Raw genomic sequence first — 21,962 nt, 5'->3', positions numbered from 1 at the left:
ACCCTATCCCGACCATTCAGTGCCAGGATAGCATAGGAACTCTATATACATCGTTCCTCAATATAATAGTGTTAATGAAGTGCAGTGCTCAAAATAATCATAGTGAATAAAATTGACTACTAAGACTTAAGACATTTTCAAAATAGAGGTCTATGTGTCAAAGGTTTAAAAACACGCCGGGTAGTTGAGAGTGGATACTACCATATGGCGCTAAGCAAGGTGGTCGACATGTTTCAGCCTGTAGGGGAACTACCCCGGCTTTCTTCAGGACCTAGTATATAAACTTGCTACTGCAACTGACAATAATTTGTTATATGAGGAACAAAACAATGTGCTTATGAGAAGTCACATATCTACCAGCAACTTTGCACTCCAATGTTCGCTGGAGGAAGGGAGAAAGAACTTCTTCCTATCGTGAGACAAAAGATAACACGAAAAAACAGGATATAGTCACCTACATACATCCGCATGAATACACATACACCGCTCAGATCAACACACAAGCGTGAACAATTTATATTCCGCATTACTAAAACAGGAAGCATAATAGCTACATCACACAGAGGCATTTCCTCATAGTGATACTCACCCAGCTTTGTGTGGGTGACGACCCCACCTCACCCGGCAACCGCTCGGGAGAATGAGGCCCCGCTCTATAGTGTAGACAAAGGACATAGTAAGTGAACGTCATCTTCCATGCCCAGCCAAATAGCTCTACACAGAAACCCAACAGACGTGTGATGGAAACCCAAGAATCAGACCACTAAGTTATCTACACAGAGGTCGGCAATGTGACAATTGGAAGCTCCAAATACCAAGAGGTTTGGAGATGGTTAAAAACGCCCTGTAAACACTGCTAAATACCTCTAGATTGTCCCCAATCGAACATAATGGAGGCATTACTTAAATGGCACCAGGTTTAAGATGTCGATATAGATGTAATCATAGTTTAAGATCCACAGTCTTTATACAAGTTGTTACACAATATTGGTACAAAGCCCCACTGATCTCGATTTTGCCCCTCTTTTAAAGTGCATATCTGGTAACCCACATTAGAGTGTGAAGGCAGTCTCTGCTGGTAACAATTATATTAACTGCCAAGTATGGACACAGTTGACACAGCAAAAGCGACCTGCTTCTTACCTGTCCGTCGGTACCCCTTGTATTAACCGAGCGGAAGTGGAGGTGTTTCTCCTTCCGCCCGCCTTCTCTTTGTAGAAGAACAGTGATTGATTAATTAATCACATGGGGACTGATTTCGCGCTAAACCTTCAAAATGGCCAGCTCTAACTCTCCGGAATTTGTGTCCTGAGGAGAGTGTTTAGGAAAGCGCCGCTGCGCTAAGTCAAGAGACCGATGATCTTCCCGACGAGTGTGACTGCGCATGCGCTCAGCGGAAACCGCTGTTCACTAGTGTCTGCGTACTAGATGTAGGGCCGCAATACCGGAAAATCTATGATTGTTTGTAAAGCCCCTGTTTTTGTAAAAAGACGCGCTGTTCTGAAATTGACAGAAGCCGAGCGCTACTACTTTGAATAGCTACTTCATTTCTTACTTATAAAAAATATACTATGCATTTATGGATTAGTGCAACAAACAATAACACGAGAGCATTTGCGCAAGCTTCACTACGTTAAGACACATACAGCCATTTTAAAGGTAAGTACGCATGCGCACATTTTCCCACCAGAACTGCAACTACGTCACTTCACGTGAGTATGACTAACGCATGCGCAGTAGAAAATCCCCAAGCGGCGGCCATTTTATAGACAAGGGTTATTCGTATTAGTAAAACACATAGGCAAGCATCACTAACATACACGCACATCTAAAATAATAGAAAATTAGTAAGACACACAAGTTGAATTATTGTGTTACATGTTATTCGAGGTTCATGAATTCAAGCAAGTCACGTAATATGTGAAATCTTGCTTCATCACCTTCATTGACATGTATTTGGTGCGATAGTTTCTAAACATAAACTTAAACATTTATTAACCCTTCCTCCTGACAACGAGGCAATGAGCGACCCAAGTGAACCAATTGTTTAGGTGTTCCTTCATCATGGCCAATATTATTGCTATAGATGATGTAATAATTCAGGTTATTAAAGTATATACAAGAGAGCTTTTGTATGGCACCCATCTTGAAATGAATTACTTGAAGGTGCTTTCTCAGGTATGACAGTCAAGTAAATTAGACATAGTAGGGCAAAATTATTTGACTTACATCACACAATTTAATCATGCAGGGAAGCTGGCATTTGAACCTGGGTTTTCTGGTTACACATAGTACAATTATGTCAAATGAACAATACACTTTAACAAATAAATACACATTAATCTGACTCAATATCTAAAAAAAAAGACATTGTGAAGGTACGGGAAGGCAGAACGCCATATGCTATCATCACTGGCTTCCTCAGCATTTACATCGTGATTCAACACCTCTGAAAGGCAATTACTCTCATTAGTCTTCTGCTGCAAAATGGCTTCAAGGGTAAGTAAACAAAATGTGCTTTCCTGCCTGGCAGCTCAATTAAAGCCCAAATTGAAAATCACTGGTTGTAGACACACAGGCCTGTACTCCATTCTCTCTGGTTACAGACCATCACAATGTGTCCAGGTCAGGTCAGCCTGCAGCACTTTGCACACTGACACTGACAGTGGCAGGGGCGGCTGGTAGGGAACTGTGACGGGGTGGAGAGGGGGGTTTAGAAAGAAAAAAAGGCTTACCTGCTCGTTGCCGCCCGGTCACCAGCTGCAGCCTCTTCTCCGTCCTACTACTCTCCATGCTCCTGGAAGCACCCAGACTCCCAGTCACCCCTAAGCCAATCAAGACACTGCTATCACCATAACAGCAGCGTTGTGATTGGTCTGATCACCATAGTACGGTGCTCAGATGGGGACTGGCAGCCTCTGCATGTTCTCCACCCAGGCTGAGTAATACAGTCAGTAGAAAACATGCAAAGTGCGTGTGACAGTTTGGCCAGCCCAAGACAACCGGCCAAACCTTCATGCGCACTTAAGGTGCAGCAGTAGCCACTCCTCCTCCCTGTGGCGCGAGGAGCCTAGCCCCCCGCCCTAACTTGCTAGGTTCACAATTAGACAGTGCCCCCATGTGCTAGAAGGTTAGAAATGGGTGCCGGTCCCAATCACCAGCTAACACAGCCTCAAATTAAGCCCTGGCAGACAGAGCAATCTGCTTCTTCATTTACTCTCTTCTGAAGTTTCCCATATCCCACATACTACCAGGCACTGCCGGACACTGTCCTGGCAGAGAGAGAAGCACCTGTTTTTAAAAAAGTGCTCCATGAATTCGGAAAGTTTTGGGTCAGGGGCTAAGATGTCTATTTACCTAAAATGCCAGGACTAGTGAAGATGACATCACGCACCCTTCGAATCCCAGCAACATCACAGGGTTGGGCCACACTGTGCCCCTCCACAGCTTCCTTCTGCTGCTTGGAAGTTAGAGAAAGGGAAAAGATTAGAACCTCCAAAAAGTAAACAGTGCTCTTGGAACTCTGATACCTCCAGTTGCTACTGCTGCCTTCCAATAGTGTCTACTACCATTAACACTTGGTGGGGCGGGAGACGGAATAATAAAAAGAACATACTCACCGGCGCAACTGTTGAATGGCTTACTCCACGCCGTGTTTTCACGCTGATCACTGCTGAGCAAGCAAGTGAGGGAGACGCTGAACCACTGAATTGCAGCTCTGTGGGTCCCGCTCTTGGCCCCCGCGCTGTCCCCGTCGATATCGCAAAGCTCCCGTTGATATCGAAAAGCCCCCGTAAAACCCCACTGTAGCGAGTGTGTCGTGGGAGGCAATGGTGGGCTCCTGCTGTGACTGATTACACCTCCAATTATAGCTCCAGCTCCACTTGGGGAGAGGGAGCGTGGAGGAGGAGGAGGAGCGGAGGAGGAGGAGGCTGCAGCGGTGGTGCTTGGAAAGCCCAGGAAGGCCCAGCCGAAACAGGCGTAATAAAAAGACAAAGGGCCAGCGGACGGTGAGTGGTAAGAGAACTAGAAGCATTTGGCCCATCTCGCATCTGACATATACAAACCTTACTTTGATGTCTGACATTGTAAAGTGAATATTCCGAATTGAGCTAACAGCTTTATTTGCATCTGTACGATTAAATCAATAACGAGTACTACCAGTAGGCAACAACCATTGCAATCTTCGTCGCATAGGACTGTGGTGCTGTTAATAATCACCTTTAAAATACAATTGACTTTTATTAAAAAGGTTGTATTAAGGAAAGAAAAAACACAAAGTCAACACACATTCTGAATAAAGTGAACTATGAGGTCAGGGCGAGAGAGAGACAGTTTTCCAACAATAAAAAGGAATAAAAAAAAACAAGGCTCGACCGTAAAGAACAACAAAGCAAAAGTGGAGGGAGTTGCTCAGCCTCTAATTTCACCAGTGTACAGAATGTTCGAAAAAAATCAATACCAAGTAAGTTCGATTTTTTAAACGATCCAACGGGTGCAATGCTATCCCACCATGAGGGACAGGATCAATTACCATCACCTATCTCACCATCCATACTCACAGGGAAAACAAACCCAAAGAACGATCAAACCAACACCAATATAAGGACCAATACAGGGCTCATAAATCTAACTGGGTCCCTGTCGCAAGAAATACGTAAAGAACATAGGGATCAATCATGGGGGTCTAACATGGAACTGGAAATTCTGATAAACGTAGACCATCCCTCACAAGTGGATACATATTCAGTTGAATCACCTATTGAATCACCTATTAAGCAAACGCCATAAAAGCAATAAGCAACCCTTAAACCTCACTCAACAAGTGGAAAAAAGTCAAACTGAAAAGGTGTTAGTAAGTACAATACAAACATTGACTTGTACTGCACCGTCGACTAGTATACAAAGCATCATAATAAATGACTTATTGGGAGGAAAAAATCAAGGCCGCAAGAGAGCCGAATCACACAACATGGTGGCAAAGACATGGGAACACTGGTCCCCTATTAGTAAAGACAATATACAAAATAGCCCAGCGGCAGAAAGTGAATCCGTCAATAATATCACGGTAAAGACAAGCTTAGTCAACATTGATAGCAATAACCCAGCAATAATAACCGACTCAGGAACAATATGGGATATCTTCTTTAAAACATCTCAACTCACATTAGAAGCACTGAATTATCAATCAAACAAGATGGATGTCCAAGTAGACTTGCTTAATATCATGGCAAAAAACAATATCAGGGATTGATCAAAAAATTGGCAAACTTGAACACATTAATTTCACGAGCCCAAGCATATGCAACCACATGAAACACAGGACTGCGCCTGTGGGCCAACAATTGACAAACTGGCATCAATCCCGGAAGTGCTTTCTACTCCTATTGAGGACCTAAAGATACAAGCAGCACAAATAGGGGGTGACAGAATAATTGCAACAACTGAGCAAAATACCAAAGAAAAAGTCCCAAAAAAGGGTGGTTCAAACACAAACACAAACATGGACACAATAACTACTAATCAACTAATAGTAATTAGCAGAAAGCCAGGCAAGGAAGGTAAACATTAAAATCTAATCAGCACTCCCGAGTCAAATCAGTCACGATGCATGAAGAAAAGATTTTAAAAAAATTGAAGCGCCAACAGGCTACACAATTCAGAAAGAGCTGGGGGCAGCTTAAGCACGTCTCAACAGAGTCAGCAATTAAATCCCCCAAAACCAAGGATGGCAATCGTCCAATAAACTATACCCGATATTTACAAAGACAAAAAAAAAGACCTTTGGGTGAAGGTCCACATACAAAAAACACTACATCAATTCTACCAGGGATTCGAAAATCAATGTCCAGTGAAACCGGAAGGGCAGTAATGAAAATATCACAAACTATAACTGAAACTGCTACGGACAAAATTGAATGCGGATTTCTTATAGAGAAAACTGGTGATGGAACAAAAAACCAACAACCTGGGAATACTAATACTTCAAACGCATCCAGAGAGATACAGTGTAAAGGAACAAAATACCCTCAATCTACGTTGGGCTGGGCACCAATCCCTGCCCACACTAGTAACATGTGCACAACCATTTTTCAACCACAATACAAATCAAAGGGTAGGCATGATACACTAACCAGGGGGAACCTATTAAGGCTCCTTCAACATATCCCTTCATTGTCCCATATAAAAAGTGAAAATATAGTTAGTGTTCAATTTGAACCAAAGGATGAAGACACTCTCAAAGAAGATACTTTAGTGACCTGGACAAACCATCACATATTTGAAGCAGTGCTCAGAGAAAAATAAACTTTTAAAAACTGGGGTATCACACTAACAGAACCAGAACAAGAAAAGTATCCAACAACCTTACTTGTGTCAAATCATAAAACAAAAGCTAAAGAACATTCACAGGGGATATTGAAAGGTACATCAAACATACATCTAGATCAGAACTACAAGAATCTCACCATATCAGTAAGAATACAGGAGGATACAACCATAAATAGAATAGTAAAAGATGACGCACTGCAGAAAATTCAACGGAACAATCAATCCAGCAGGATCACCAGAGAGTCACAACATAGTACTCTGTATTCCTGATGTTCAAGTGGGCATCTCTGATATTTCGCCGAATAAACAGGTGCAGCCTACCATAAACCCCTCATTATCTGAAAAGTCTTGTACAACTCGCCCCGAGCAGGATATATTTTCCAATCTTAAAATCATTTCCTGGAACGTGGCAGGCATACATAAAGCTCTTAAACAAATAACAGCCATAAATATAATGCAGAAAGGAGATATCATATGCGTACAAGAGGCCTGGGCCACAGACCATGTACATCTTGAAGGTTACGCTGGCTTTCACAAACTAGCAATCAAACCTAATTGGTATGGTAGACCATCAGGCGGAATCTCTATTTATGTAAAACATTTAAAACAGCTGACAGTAAAGAAGATAAAAACCAACTCGGACATGCTACAGGGACTCATGGTTGAGGGAAAAGGGGACAGAGAACATAGCTTTTCAATCCTAGTGATTAACGTATATTTGAATGCACGTGGTCCGTTAAAACTGGAAGCCACAAAAAATATTATAATCACAATACGGGAAACCTTACACACTCATCTGCTATCAACTAAAGTGATAGTGGGAGATTTCAATCTGCACTATCTGGGAACAAATATGAGAAATATGACGTATCAAACCAGCTCTGAAAGAATTTTTAATATCTTCTTGCAAAAGTATGATTTAACGTCTACCAATAAAATTTGGAAAAGTTCGGATCCCAAATGTTCCGGAACGGACACATTTAAGAACTGCTCCACAATTGACTATATCTTTCAATGTAACGAACTTAATCAGAAAATAGCCAACTTTGTAAGTAAAAGTAAAATCACATGAAACAAGTGACCATGCACTGCTGCAGTTTGAACTAAATATAACCACCATACAACGGGAACAAGCTGCTATAGTATCCCATTTAACAGGGAATGAGGAATACACATTAGTTGGAAGGATAAAATGGATTAAGCACCAGGCCACTCTGTTTAATGCATGGAGAGACAAACAAGAGTGTAAAGGTAAACATCCTCTAAACCAACCTAGTAGAGATAACTGGAGGACATGGATTTCAGCTTTAAAATCTACACTTATCAACAACAATAAAGCTAGCCCTCAAGTAAAGATGAAGAACACATCACAACTTAGATATAACAACACAAAACTAAGTACAATAATACATAACCTAAAGAAGGCCAAAAGGATGCACAGGATTGCGGGTAGCCAAGAAACAAGGGAAAAGTGTAAAGATTTATACAAAAAGGGCAACCATCTGCTATGGTCTCTCAAACAAAATAAAATAGAGAAGGATTGGATAACGATACACAAGCTGTTAAAGCCTCACAAACAAGGTAAGCTTTGGGAAAACATAGGTTGCCTGGAAAAAGGTAAAGTAGACAGGCGCAACTCCTTACTCACACCCACATGGCAGAGACACGTATCTACAATTTACATTGAAAAGGAAGGTTGCATTGACCTTGGAAGCACTGTAGTAGATCCCACAGTGAGGATAGATATAGATGCGGAGGCCGCAATGGAAATATTGGGCAAATAACAAAACTGCACCACCATTGAGAAAGTAATAATAAGAGAAGAAAAGACGGGGCACCCGGCCCTAACGGCTTTCCAGGAGCAATTTTTAGAGAAGACCCAGCATATTGGGGAAATTTGTTATCCAATCTGTTTATTGAATGTCGTTTATAAGCTAAGGTTCCCGAACCATGGTGTGGGTCATTTCTACATCCAATATTCAAGAGGGGAGATAATACAGATCCAAAAAATTATAGATTGATTGCCCTCTTGGACATTGAAGGAAAAGCTTATGCAAGCACCCTACTGAAAGAATTAAACAGATGGATCAAAGAGAATGAAATCCTCCCCCCTATCAAACTGGATTCTGTAAAGGCTGCTCTACAATTGATAACATCGTGACCATGTCGTATCTAAGCCAGCAAGCAAATGCCAAAGATAAAAAAAAACAATCTTTGCGTGTTTTGTAGATTATTCAGCTGCCTTTTTATGGGGTGCCTCTATACAAGCTCTGTGCTTAATTGCGCAACTGGCAAATCCCTGTAGGTCTCCTCAATGCCATTATTTTGCTGTGCAGTAACACTTGGATCAAAGTAAAACTAGTAGATAACACCACAACAAAGAAGTGCCTCACAAATCGAGGTCTAAAACAGGGATGCGTACTTGCCCCTACATTGTTCAATCTATATACAGCCGATTTGGGAAAGAAGCTCTACAATGCCAGTCTTGTAACCCCTAAAATCGGACCCAATAAACTCCAAATACCACAATATGCAGATGACTTAGTGGTGATGGACCGTTTGAAAATTGGGCTACAAAGGGGTCTAAATGCCCTCAACAATTATAACGACAGAAATTAATTAATAATAAATGCTCAAAAGACCAAAGTAGTTATTTTTGGTCATTATCCTCAAAAATATTTACTGAAATGGCATGTGGAAAAGGAGATCATTTCTGCAGGGAAATCTTACAACTACCTGGGGTGCTGGCTAAGCGAAACGGGTAAAGCAACGATACATCGGCACAAAGTGAAGGTCAAGGTACAGTCAACAACTTATGCCCTGTGCAAACTACACGAGCTGATGCAAAGCCCAACAACAGTTCCCATCAGAAAACTATTACAAGCTAAAATCAGGGCAGTTGCAGGGTACGCACAGCAAGCATTCCTGGGTAAAATGGAATTAATGTTAGAACAAGCACAATGCCAGACATTTAAACGCATTTTTAAGTTACCAAAATACACCCGCATAAGCCTGATTCACTTGGAATTTCAAACAACAAAATCTAGAATGTTTAGAAATGCACGCAAAATACTACTACCAAGTACTTACTGCCCCTGTCGGAAGCCTAAAGAGCATGTTGAAAACGATCTATGGGGGTCAACTACCCCATGGCAATGTTATATGAAGGAAGCAGTGGTAAAGCTGGGCTTAGCAATACAAAATTGGGATCAAGGAGTGATAAACTATCTGGCCATAAAAACCCAATTAATAAACAATGTTACAAACTGTCACGCATAAACAATTTAGCAGACTACGCAACAGGTAGAGGACAACATGGGCTGATCACAGAATATGCAGAGCATAACATCCAGCCCTACTTTAGTCAAGCACTGGGAAGGAAAGCACTAAAAACATTTTAAGACCAGATTAGTGCCCCACCCAATAAAAGAACTAAAACCAGGCTGGAAGTCCCTTGAACTTAAAATCAGATGTGGAATTTGCAATTTCAAATCAGAATCTCTGCTACACTTGATTTGTTGTTGCCCCGGTATGCTACAGCCACGTCAGAAGCTTTTAAAACAAATCTGGCTACGCAACGGGTTCGGACAGTGAAAGAGGCAGTTTTGGTTTTATTTGCATGTACCCTACCTTCAGACCTGGCCAGATTTGGGAGATATATGGCAGAACTGCGGCTTAGGCTCATTGAAGAACAGGTCACAGGCAATACTGAAGGCCATTTTGTCCGCTAAAAACCTGGCCCCCATAAATCAGTTTGTGAAGATGGTCGGATGTTTTTGTACTCCCTAGTAGACATATTAATTCTGCCAGATGATTGATCTAGTAACCTTGCCGCTTTTTAAATGAATATAACATGTTATTCTTGCTTTTATTAGAATAAGAAAATGCCCCATGTGAAATCATGTTGGATGAATTTTTGTAAACAATTGTAGCTTTGTTTTTTCTATTTTTAAACAAAGTTTTTATCCATGTAAGTATATTGCAAATGGTTTTAAGTAACTGTGCAATAATACAAATAAAATTCATTCATTCATTCAACTCACCTGCCGCTGCTGCTGCCGGATGCTGCCTCGGTGCTCTTCTGCTCCTGCCGCCTCTATGCTTATCTGCTCCCGTCCCCTGACCATTGTTAAATTTGCCACTCAGTTAGGGCCCGGGAGCCTGTGCTTGTTCTCCATCAGGCTGTGCATCACAGCCAGGTGGAGAAATGCTAAGTGCGCATGACGGTTTGGCTGGCCTAAGACGGCTGGTAAAACCTGTCAAGCGCACTTAAAGTGCACCTACCACTCCTTCTCCCTAGCTTACCATGATGGGAATAGAGAGGATGGCCCGACCTGTCCTCAACTCGGCTGACTGGGAGAAAGTTAAAAATAAACTGATAATAAAAAAGTTTTATTATCATTTTATTTTTAATCTGCTGCCTTTTGATAGTGGGACTACGCTCCTCCGCCATAGTGGAGGAGCCGGCCTTACTGCCTTCATGACCTGTAGGACCTGGGGCAGCAAGGGAAGCCTTGCAGGGTACAAAAGGGCAAGAAATGGTTAGCAGATGCCACTCCTGGAAGCCCCTAATTCATGTATAACGAGGCGGGACTTATTGAAGTGTAGGAGCCAAGGCACAGCAGGAGTCTACATAAGGTCGGTAGCAGTGCATGCATTGGGAAAATACCAGTCCGGCCCATTAAGAGCTGGGAAAATTATTTATTTGGGGGTGTGATCTAAAAATTGGGTATAGCCTAGAAAATGCAACTAACCAAGAGCTGCTTTAAGAAGTGGAGATTGTTTAAGTAAGGGACACTTGAGACCTGAAGGCACATGACACTATAGTGCAGGCATTATATTGCATAACAATAATATCACATCTATTACATCGACCTAACCACTCTTTCTTAAGAAAAGTGTAGGCGAAGTCAAGAACAGCAATTCTATATCTTCCTTAAGATCAGTGCCACTGAAATTATGAAGCAAGGGAGGGCCACATTATGCGGCAGGTTTGAAATTATGTGGCCAGAAAAGCCAACTTATGCGGCATAATGTGACACGTTTTGTAATAGTGTTACATCATTGTTTCGTCATTTTTAAACTTGGTAAAACTGTCTGGGCATTGGTTGCACCTCATTCATACCAGTTTAATTCCAAAATATAGCAATGAGCAACAAAAAGGTGACCAGTCCAGCTTTGCAAAGGGCTTCCTTCCCACTGTGCGGCAACACACTTCACTGCACTATTAGTAACTTTTGAATCGTTTGAGCTAGACACCATTTTTTTGTTGTTAAAATCTGCAGATTATGTGCCAAATCCATAATTATGCGAAAATCGCCTGGCCGCACAGACACCTAATTCTAGTGGCCCTGCTTAAGATGAAGTGGTACATTAATGTAGTGGATGTCATATTATTGAATTTCATATAGTAACGTTCGCTGATGTGCTATAAAATGAAGATAAGGGACCAGTAAAGTTTACCATTTCCAAAGTTTACAGAATGTTTGCCGCTTCATGGCGGGGAACATCCTTTACAACGCGGATTTTACTCCGCAATGCTTTCACAACGCGTCCGTGACAACGCAAGTCGTAACCACGACTTGCGCTGGAGGGCGCTAGAGGATTAAGAATAGTATTTTTACTATTCCAACACCTTCCATAGTCTCCACGGGGACAGGTGTTAGAATAGTAAATTATACTATTCTCAATCCGCGCCCCCAACGCAAGTCATGGTAACGACTTGCGTTGTAAGGGACGCGTTGTGAAAGCACGCGTTGTAATAGAACACGTTGTAATGTCGTACATCCCTTCATGGCATGGCGTACTAACTTGCGTTCATGTTTAGAATTTGCATCCCTGTTGCTGAGTGCAGAATCGGGTTGCAGGAGTTGGATGATTGCTGAACCTTTGCACAAGCCACCAAGACATTATTTGGGACCCCTAGAGTGTTTGGGGACATCCTCTAAGCACCACACACCACACCCAAGGATGTTGCCCATGCAAGCCCAGAGAACTTTTCAAAGGGTTCATTCAGCCACAGCACATTTTCTTCTTTTACCCGAGGTTGAAAGATGAGGGTCCACATTATGGGGGCTTCATGGACTTTACATGGGAGGCCAGACGTCATACCTCAGGTATACGAAAAAAGCTGTACCTTTAGAACATTGAAACCACAGCCCCTGGATGTACCATAAAAGAAGGATTTGCTGGAGCAGGTGGAGGGACACAAATGCACAGTAGGGCAGCTGTGAAGTACAGCTGCAAACAAGCTGCCAGTACAGACCTATATTACAGTGCCTAGCTGCCCCATGGAGGACCTATGCAGTATCTTGGGTTTACCTGGGTCTGTGTTGTGTTACATGTTGTAGGTCGCTGCACTCTTGCCTGTCGTTGAGCACTGCATGGGAGCAGGACGATTGTGGGAGAAGCGTTTCAGCATCCCCGCATCAGTGAAGATTTCCATACCTTATAACTTGTACTGAATATAGAAGACTAATTAAGTATGTATGGACTACATTAATGAAGTAACACGCTCACCTCGTCGAAGATTTCACGTCTCCCTTTACTGTGAACTACCCATGTCTTATCACCTGACCATGTGGTATATTACTACTGGAGTATTGAGCTTTACCTATTGCACTACAAATAGATTTAAATATGCAAATAAGTATTTATGGCAACATGTTTTTGCACCCTAGAAGCCAAAGCAGGGAAAATAGATTCTGTCTGCCTTTTTCTCCAGATTCTGAGCTTCCGCACTTCTTTATTCTCACCTATTTTAAACTGATTTTAATATACGTTTGCAACAAATTCCTAACTGTTTTCTGATGTGTTAACATTCACACTAGTTCTGCTTGTATTCTTCCTATCTACAAACATAGTACCTCTTTCATATGAAAGAGCAAGACACCAAGGATTAAAATGGTTTGTGGGGAGGAGGATGGTGTGACCAAGTATTATAAGGAATAAAATACTCTGCTATACATTTTAAGGATATTGCAAGTCACCTCGGAGTTCTATGACCTTCTAAAGAAACTATATGATCATGGTACTCCTTGGCGATATCCTTATAATGTAATACATATGTACCTTATCCCATATAGAATCTGTATAAATAAGGCAATCCATCTATGTGTGTGTGATTTAAATTAAAGAATAATAGCCACTTTGACATGATCCTTTCCTAAAAAATATTGAAAAGGAAGGGTGTGTATTCTAGAAACAAATATGGATACAGTAGGTCAGCCCAAACAATTGCCAATATACCATACCAAAACCTGAAGCTGCATAAGTGGCAGCACATTTACCTACAAGCATTGCACTATTGGTTTGGCTTCACATATGTCTGCTCACATACCAACATATACAACTGCACTGTAATGTACTATATGTAGCTGCACGTATTGCAGCACAACAATAAGAAAAGACACCAACATAGGACTGTATGGAGATTATCACACACCGCTTTACTTATATCTTAACCACATTAAAAATAAAAATCATCATCCTTTTGGGCCAAAACAATCACGTCAAGAAACACCAGTCATATTACAAATGATAGCAGTGTTTGGAGGAAGTGTGCGTTTGAAAGGCTTGGTGTGTGTGAGCAGTGGCAGCGACCCTTGAGGAGGGACAGGTATTGTGGATGCCGTTGTCGGTTTGACTTCACATGTTCTTACCTTTCACCCTTCCATGTAGGTGCATGTTGACCAGAAACATCCCAGCGAGGACCGGTCCCTTCCCACCGACCGCCAGAGCTGCTACCTGGACCTGCCCCTGCGGAGACGTCTCTGGGAAGAATGCGGAGTGAAGAGCTGGGCCCTGCTGCAGTTTCTTGGGGACGCTGTAGTGGTGCCTGCTGGCTCTCCATACCAGGTAGAGTGAAGAGGAAGGAAGAGCTTAGTAGAAACAGGCAGAGACTCAGCTCTAGTACCGCATTTCCAGTTACAGTAGTCTTATAGCTAGGATGATGAGCTCAAATAACTGAGTAATCTGGTAGGTCTCAAGACTGTCACGTCATTCTCAGCAATATTCAGTTTATATATATATATATATATATATATATATATCTCCAATTACCACTCCAACGTGCATTCGCACACACACAGAGATATGGACTATATATATATATATATATATATATATATATATCAAAGCAGCAATACTCCATTGATGGGAAAATTAACCAGCACTCCGTGGGGGTTTATTCACTCAACTTTTATTCATGAGTGGTGGCATCCACGTGTGCCAGCGTGTGGTGGAGATGCGGTTTCTCGCAACATCAGAGAACCTGAAATAGTACCCATTTATGAGTTTTATGTATGTATATATGCTTAACCGTATATTATAATGTATTAACATTGTAACAACACGTTAGAAGATGGCGCCCATACGCATGTAAATGAAGTCCTCTTTCTATTTTTATGCATTTGTCGGAAATGAAATGACGTATATAAAAATGGCCGTTTCGGGCGCGCCAATTTACCATCGAAAAAGGCGATAGCGGAAACGCGTCTGGCCACTGTGAGTTCTGAATAAAGATTTGAACTCGCCCCCGAGAGTGCTTTCCTTTCTTCTTCACGAGGTAAAGTTCGAACATCGATTGTAGCGGGAGGCACCGCCCGCGAAAGCACCCGTTCCCGAGTGCGTGAAGCTGGTGCAACTTGGAGGAGCTGATATATATATATTCTGCTCCTTCTGCACCTTTCTTGGCGCACTCGCGAACGGGTGCCTTTCTCACGGAGGTGCAACCGCTAATTCAATTACTGCTCCTTTTCCATAAATCCTTCAAAAAATATGCATTCTTGTTTTTTTTTTTTTACCATCCGTTTTTTATACCATTAGCAAAACATGAAGCATTTCGGCAAGCGCCTTCATCATATGTTTCACAAGCATGCCAAATGTTACGGCTTTTTTTATATGATCTATGGAAAAAGAGCAGTAAATATAAATATATTATATATATATATATTTTTTTTTATAAATCTTTTTATTGAATAAACAAAGAAAAAAAAAACAATAACAGGTGACTTACATCGCGGAATGAAAGGATAAGCAATACACATACAGGGCATAATGGACGGATAGCTATCAATAAAGCCTACTCATAAGTTACGTCAGGTATGCAGCCGTACTACATTCAGGATAATCAGACAAGTGCCGACCACCAACCCCACCTCCCCGGAAAAACAGGATAAACATTGAGTAGCAGTCTAGAGTAGGAGGGAGGGGGGAGGGTGCAGCAGTAAAAAGGTACGAGACTACAGCCGCATCCCGAATACAATAAGGAATTACGCAACAATTGGCTAAAATGTGCTAATAATACCCCCACCAGAACCCCTCCACCCCAAAATGCAAATTCGCGCCTCAATAAGACCACCTATATCAGGATTCTAAAGGATTTCAACCATAAAAACTACAAATACTAACAAGACGAACACCCCTCCCCCCACCCTGCACCCCTTCATATGGCTTGCGCCTATCCCCAACTAGCAGTGTGCCTGTCGCCTCATCTAACTAAATACTAAAAGTAGTAAATGTGGAGGAGGACACCTCAGTGCGGGCCCCCGGTCCTCCCTCCCCCCCGCCAGAACCAAGAATCCCCCAGAATAAAACACACAACTCTATTAAGAAGCGATATTAAAACAAAACAGGGGAGACAGTAAACACCACCCGACCTCCCCTAAATACAATGATAACGAATCGCACTTCAGAAAGCCCATGGTGCCAAGCCCCAACAGTCAGTTTCATCCTTGACCCTTCCGATCAGTCGTGCAAGCCCCTTCCGGACGGGCTGTCGTCTCCGCAGGATAGTCAAAATGCAGAAACAGTTCAGTAAGGTTTCTTCTGAGGCGAGGCAAAGTTTTAAAGTCACTGGGAACTCTGTCAGCATCAACGATGACCCTCATTGACATGAGTTCCCGACGTCGTTGTCTCTGCAATCGTAGTAAAGGTGTCGGAGAGGGGAAAAACACTGTTTCATTCCGTAGATAGTTCCCACCAAGAGTATCCGGAAGGGAAGCACCAATTAATCCACACACAGTAGGCAATGATGGTGGGCTTGGCAATCCATAGAGAGCATCGAGTACACGGTCGTCGGCCATCACACTGCCATGAAGCTCCAACACCCCTCGTGGCACAGGGCCCACTGCCGTTACAAGGACCTCCGTGGGTGGTATAGGGCGAACAGGATATTGAAACGGATCAGGGTCCGGTCCCTCATGCCCATGTCCGTGTGTGACCGAAATTATTTTCTGGACAATGGACTCCACATGGGAATGTAGTGCCCCGATAGCTGCCAGCACAGTCTGTATCAACGGTTCAGACTCAGTCCGTCCCACCAAATGTTGTGCCAAGTCGACCATGTTCGCGTCCCCCCGAGGCACCGGTCTTTCCCGGGGGAACCGGCAAATTTGGGACGGACTGTCACGGAGGGAGACCGAGGGCTTACCAAGGCCACAATCCAGGCTCCGGTACCGCAAGCGAAGACCCCGACCGGGCAAACACCGGCGGCGGCAAACCGGGTCTCTGGGTCAGGGACCTCCGCCCACAGTCGCAGTCGTGCCTCGTCAACCCTCCATCGATTGTAGGTCAAATTTAGAAACCGCCGTCAAAATCGGGCTAAGAAAGTTCTCCACATCCGAGGACCGGACCCTGTTAATCACCCAGGGCCGATGTTATTCAACTGGAACCCGGCTGGGCCAGTACTCGAGTCCCCGGCTCACAAGCTGGTGTAGGCCCCAAACTAAAACTCGACATAACTCCGTCCACCAAGCTGGTAAAAGTCCCGGGATCGCTCCAAAGTATAGCACGGCAGTTCACACGCCCAGAGGCAGGGTGTAAATTCAGGATTTGTAGCAGGATTATCCGGCGGGGGACGGAGGTCGGCGGAGCCGGGAGCCTAAGCGGCCATCTTGGTTGCTAGCGTAGCTCCTCCCCCTATATATATATATATATATATATTTATTTTTTTTTGCACACAAAAATGCACAGCACTCCAAAGTGGAAGTCTTAAGCTTGTTTATTTAAACAAAACGAACCCAACCAACGCGTTTCAGCCTTCTCGGCTTTGCGAACCCAACCAACGCGTTTCAGCCTTCTCGGCTTTGCTCACGTGAGCAAAGCCGAGAAGGCTGAAACGCGTTGGTTGGGTTCGTTTTGTTTAAATAAACAAGCTTAAGACTTCCACTTTGGAGTGCTGTGCATTTTTGTGTGCAAAATTGAATTCGGGGCCAGGATCCGGCTCCTACGCCGAGCACCCACTGCCAGAAGCGCGCTGGAAAAAGGATCACTTTGTGGAAAATATATATATATATATATATATATATATATATATATATTCCTCACTGAACAAAACAAAGGTTAAAATGTTAAGATAACTTATAGTTAGGTGAAAATGTCAGTTAAAACATAACATAGTAAACTAAAAAAACACTGAAATTCAACTGTTGTAATTCACTTGAGCCATGCACAGGGATGTCATCAATGATGACATTTCAAATGTCATCGGTGATGTTTTCAATAATATCATAAAACATGCAATGAGTGATGTAATATGTGAGGTCAAAAGGAGTGCATGGCGAGGGTTCAAGTTATAGTTACTTCAGTTAACTACACCTGGTGAATTTGAGAGGTTTTGAGTTTAAAATGATACTAACCATTGTTTTTTTCAGTGAATATTTGATTTTCTTTTCTAAGGTAAAGTAAGAATGTATTTCTATACCTAACTATAATGTCACTTTAACCTTTGTTTTCAGTTAAATTCTAGGGTTTTGGTAACATAAAGTAGCTCTCTCTAGAATCACGTGCAGATCAGACTGGCCATTCTTACGAATGAGAACTTAGGAGCAAGGTGTACTAAGCATTTTAGCGGTTGCAAATGCTCCAATTCAGCATTTGCAATAGTTAAAATGTTTTTTTCTATACACTAAACCTATTTGAGTCGGAAAATGTTTTATAGGTTTTCAGCACTCTTTGCCCTTTTAATGAGAACATTTTGTAATTTTCTGTGTTCATTGTCTTAAAGCTATTTTATTCTGAGGTGGTTAGCCAGTTTGCAAGGGTTGGCTCTCTATATTGCAGCATTATAGCCTGCTCCCAAGGGCTGTACCGGCTGACCGATGACACCACTGGTTTGTCCGATATGGAATCAAAGCAAATTCGTGCATTTAGGAAAGAGTCTACTCCTCAGCCAGTTTGGCCTTGAGGTCCCTGAACGCTGTGAGCCTACTGTGATATTATACACAGGCCCTTTGAGGCACAGCCAGTGATATCTTGGCAGCCATTTCTGACGAATTCATGAATGCTTTTCCTTAAACAGTTCAAGACAGAAAGAACATGGTTAAGTATGTGCTGAGAGATGGTCTGGACACATCTAACTGTACAGGCCATTCCATTGGCACCAGTGTGGTGAACAAGGTCATGCCTGGATGCATGCCAGAGGGTTTTCAGAGAAAATGCAACCATCCCTTGAGGATATGTCATCTGATGGCTCCGGCTTCTTGGAAAAAAAGCTGACTGCACTGGAGCACTTCAAGGACAGCTGTTCTACGGCACGCTCTTTGGGTTAGCTATCCCCGTCCTGTCAATTCCACCAGCAATACAGAAAGTTTAGACAATACTCTTGATGTCTCACCTATTGCCAGAGGCAATCTACACATCCTGTTCAACAGCCACTGGAGCTCTTTTGTGGCTCCAGGGGACCTGTTGGTAGCATAGACAGTGGCCACAATTTATTTTGACCTGCCCTGCCTTCATGCAGTTACCTCAGACCAGTCATTGTTGCAGGTTGTTCAGCATGGTTACACCCTCTCTTTAACATCCTCTCCCCTCCTTTTATTTTTCTTCAGACTTCATAAGATCATGCCTCCATTTTTGCGCAGGATGTTCAATCACTGCTGGCCAAGGAGGCTATTGAGGGATTCTCAGAAGTCTAGAATAGACAGAAGTATTACTTCCAGTACTTTATGGTGCTCAAATAGGACAGAGGACTCAGACGGACACTAGACATTCGATTTCTGACCTCTGAACACTTTCTTTTGAAAGGACATGTTCAAGATGATGACTTAGGCACAAGTTCTTCCCCCCTTTGATCTAGGAGACCAGATAGTCTCCTTAGACTTGCAGGATACATACTTTGATGTGCCAGTCCTACAGACCCACAGACCATTCCTTCAGTTTGTGGTGGGGTTGGAACACTCTCATTTTAATATCCTGCCTTTCAGCCTTATCTCAGACCCCAGATTTTTACAAAGTTGTTGGCGGTGGTCGGGGATATGCGTACTCCTGTACGACTGGCTGTTGAAAACAGACTCTCAGACCACCGGGAGACAACTGTCCCCCTGCTGTGATCCCTAGAGTTTTCCATCAACGAGCCAAAAATCCACCTTCAACGTACACAGAGGATTCCCTTCATAGGCCATCCTGGACATGGTGGCGTGTGTTCAAGCCTTTCTTCCTCCGTAATAAGTGTTATTTTGTTTTATTATTTTAGAAGTTTTCTATAGCGCTGTCCAGACCCAGGGGTATGGGAGCGCTTTACAGAAGGTGCATAGCATATAATCATCAGATACAAGACAGAGTAGCGACATAACCAACGAGTGTCAAAAGTAAAGAGCAACATATTGTAGTGCAGGACATTTTTGGCTTCGAGATGCTTTGGAGTCTTAGGTTTGGAACAGAGCTCGGTGATTGTTGTCTGTCCCAAGCTATCCACTTCCTAGGGAGCGGTTGAGGAACAGGGTTTTGAGTTGTCTTTTGAATTCTACAAAGGAGGGAATGGTTCTAATGTGTGGGGGAATGGAATTCCAAATTTTGGGGGTGCTTCCAGTGAAAGATCGGTCCGCTGTTCTTTTCCTTCTGGTTTTAGGTGGGATGAGTAGGAGGGAGTTTGAGCTTCTCAGATTCCTGGATTGGCCGGCTTTTGTGAGTTTTTTCGCCAGGTACTCGGGTTTGCCGATGTGAAGGGCTTTATGTGTTAGGCAGGCTGTTCTGAAGCTACTTCGCATTTCTACTGAAAGCCATTTGAGTTACTTGAGTGCAGGGGAGATATGATCAAATTTGTTTATGCCGGTGATCATTCTGGCGCCCGCATGAAGCGTTGTTTTGATGAGGGCCAAGTGCGATTTAGGGATTCCTGTTAGGACTGCGTTCCCATAGTACAGTCTGACAGTACCAGAGATTGGGTGGCCTGTTTGAGATCATTGGTCGGAATGTAGGGTTTTATTTTGTTCAGTAGTCTGAGTTTAAGGGACGCACTTTTGGCTGAGTTCTTAATGTGTCTCATCATGTTCAGTTTTGGGTCTTTGGTGATGATTAGAGATTTGACAGATCATGCTAGAGTGAGATTCCCGTTGAGCGCATCGGTCGCCTTTAACCATTCGGTGATTTGGGGGTTATCATCCTTGTTCGAGATGAGGAGTGTCTCAGTCTTGTCAGGATTTAGTTTCAAGTGGTTACTCGTCAGCCAGTGTTGGACATCTTTCAGGACATCATTTAGTCTTTGAATGTCTTTGAGAGAGGTAGTTTCCAGATAGATCTGCGTGTCATCAGCATAGAGGGGGAAGCGGATGTTGGATTTTCTGAGTAGTTTGGAGAGAGGTTCCATGTAGATGTTAAAGAGTTGTGGTGAGAGCACCGAGCCTTGAGGGACTCCCTTGTTGACTTGCTGAAGTTCGGACGTGAAGTTTTTGATTTTGATTTTTTGCGTGCGATTGTGGATAAAGGAGGAGAACCATTGAGGACTACCTCACCAAGACCAGCAATTTCTTGGAGAGCCCTTATGAGGAGTTTGTGATCAACAGTATCAAATGCTGCAGAGAGGTCAAGGAGAATTAAGAGGCAGTCAGAGTCTAGTGATCCATGAATATCGCCCATGATGTTGAGAATCGCAGTTTCTTTGCTACAGCCTTTTCTGAAGCCAGACTGGTGGGGGTCATAGAGGTTGATGTTGTCCAGGTGCTGTGTTAGTTGATGTAGTACTCATCTTTCTAGTGTTTTTGAGAGCAAGGGGAGGTTTGACACAGGTCTAAAATTGTTCAGATCTGTCGGATCTAGGCCGGGTTTTTTCAACAGGGGAGTGACTTGCCCCATTTTGAGGCAGTCAGGAACCACTCCGTTTTTTAGGGAGCTATTTATGATTGTGGTCCAGAGCGGTGCAAAGGCGTGCTTCATTTTTTTGATCAGTAGGGGAGGAATGGGGTCTAGGACATGAGCTGAGGGTTTGGAAGTGGAGATCATCGTGATTATCTCATTTTCTTGAATGGGGCGGAAGCTGAGCCAGGAATTGGGAGGGGGCCAGGAGAGAGATCATGTGGCACAGCCGTGATGCTCTTCGTGTGGTGCAAGTTGTTGATGTCCAATGATAGTTTGATTTTTGAGATCTTGTCGTTGAAGAAAGGGGCGAAGTTGTCACAGAGTTCTTTGGACGCCTGTACAGATGAAGACACTGGCTTGGAGGTTTGTTGTCTAATGATGCTATAGAGCTCCTTAGGTCTGTTTTTGGCACTGTCCAGTGCCGCGCGGAAGAAGTTGGATTTCTTGTTTTTGATGTGGTTGTTGTACTTCCTACGGGCTGATTTCAGTTGATCGCGGAGGATGGAGGTAGGGTTGTTTCTCCACTTTCTTTGGCTCTTAAATTCCTCCTTTCGGAG

The 21,962-nt window shown here is 43.1% G+C and overlaps 1 protein-coding gene across 2 annotated transcripts in view; it reads left to right on the top strand.

Moving 5' to 3' along the window:
• HR (HR lysine demethylase and nuclear receptor corepressor) overlaps positions 1–21,962 on the top strand; it is a 418,401-nt gene that overhangs the window by 360,536 nt on the left and 35,903 nt on the right. For both annotated transcript variants that reach the window (XM_078666365.1, XM_078666366.1), the window contains one exon: positions 14,011–14,187. In XM_078666365.1, coding sequence (XP_078522491.1) covers positions 14,011–14,187 — 177 coding nt within the window. The remainder of the gene's footprint in view (positions 1–14,010; positions 14,188–21,962) is intronic.

The sequence above is a fragment of the Lissotriton helveticus genome, chromosome 11 (genome assembly GCF_964261635.1).
Source record: "Lissotriton helveticus chromosome 11, aLisHel1.1, whole genome shotgun sequence".
Classification (NCBI taxonomy): domain Eukaryota; kingdom Metazoa; phylum Chordata; class Amphibia; order Caudata; family Salamandridae; genus Lissotriton; species Lissotriton helveticus.
The sequence above is the reverse complement of the archived record's forward strand: the minus strand, read 5'-3'. Positions and strand labels throughout refer to the sequence as shown.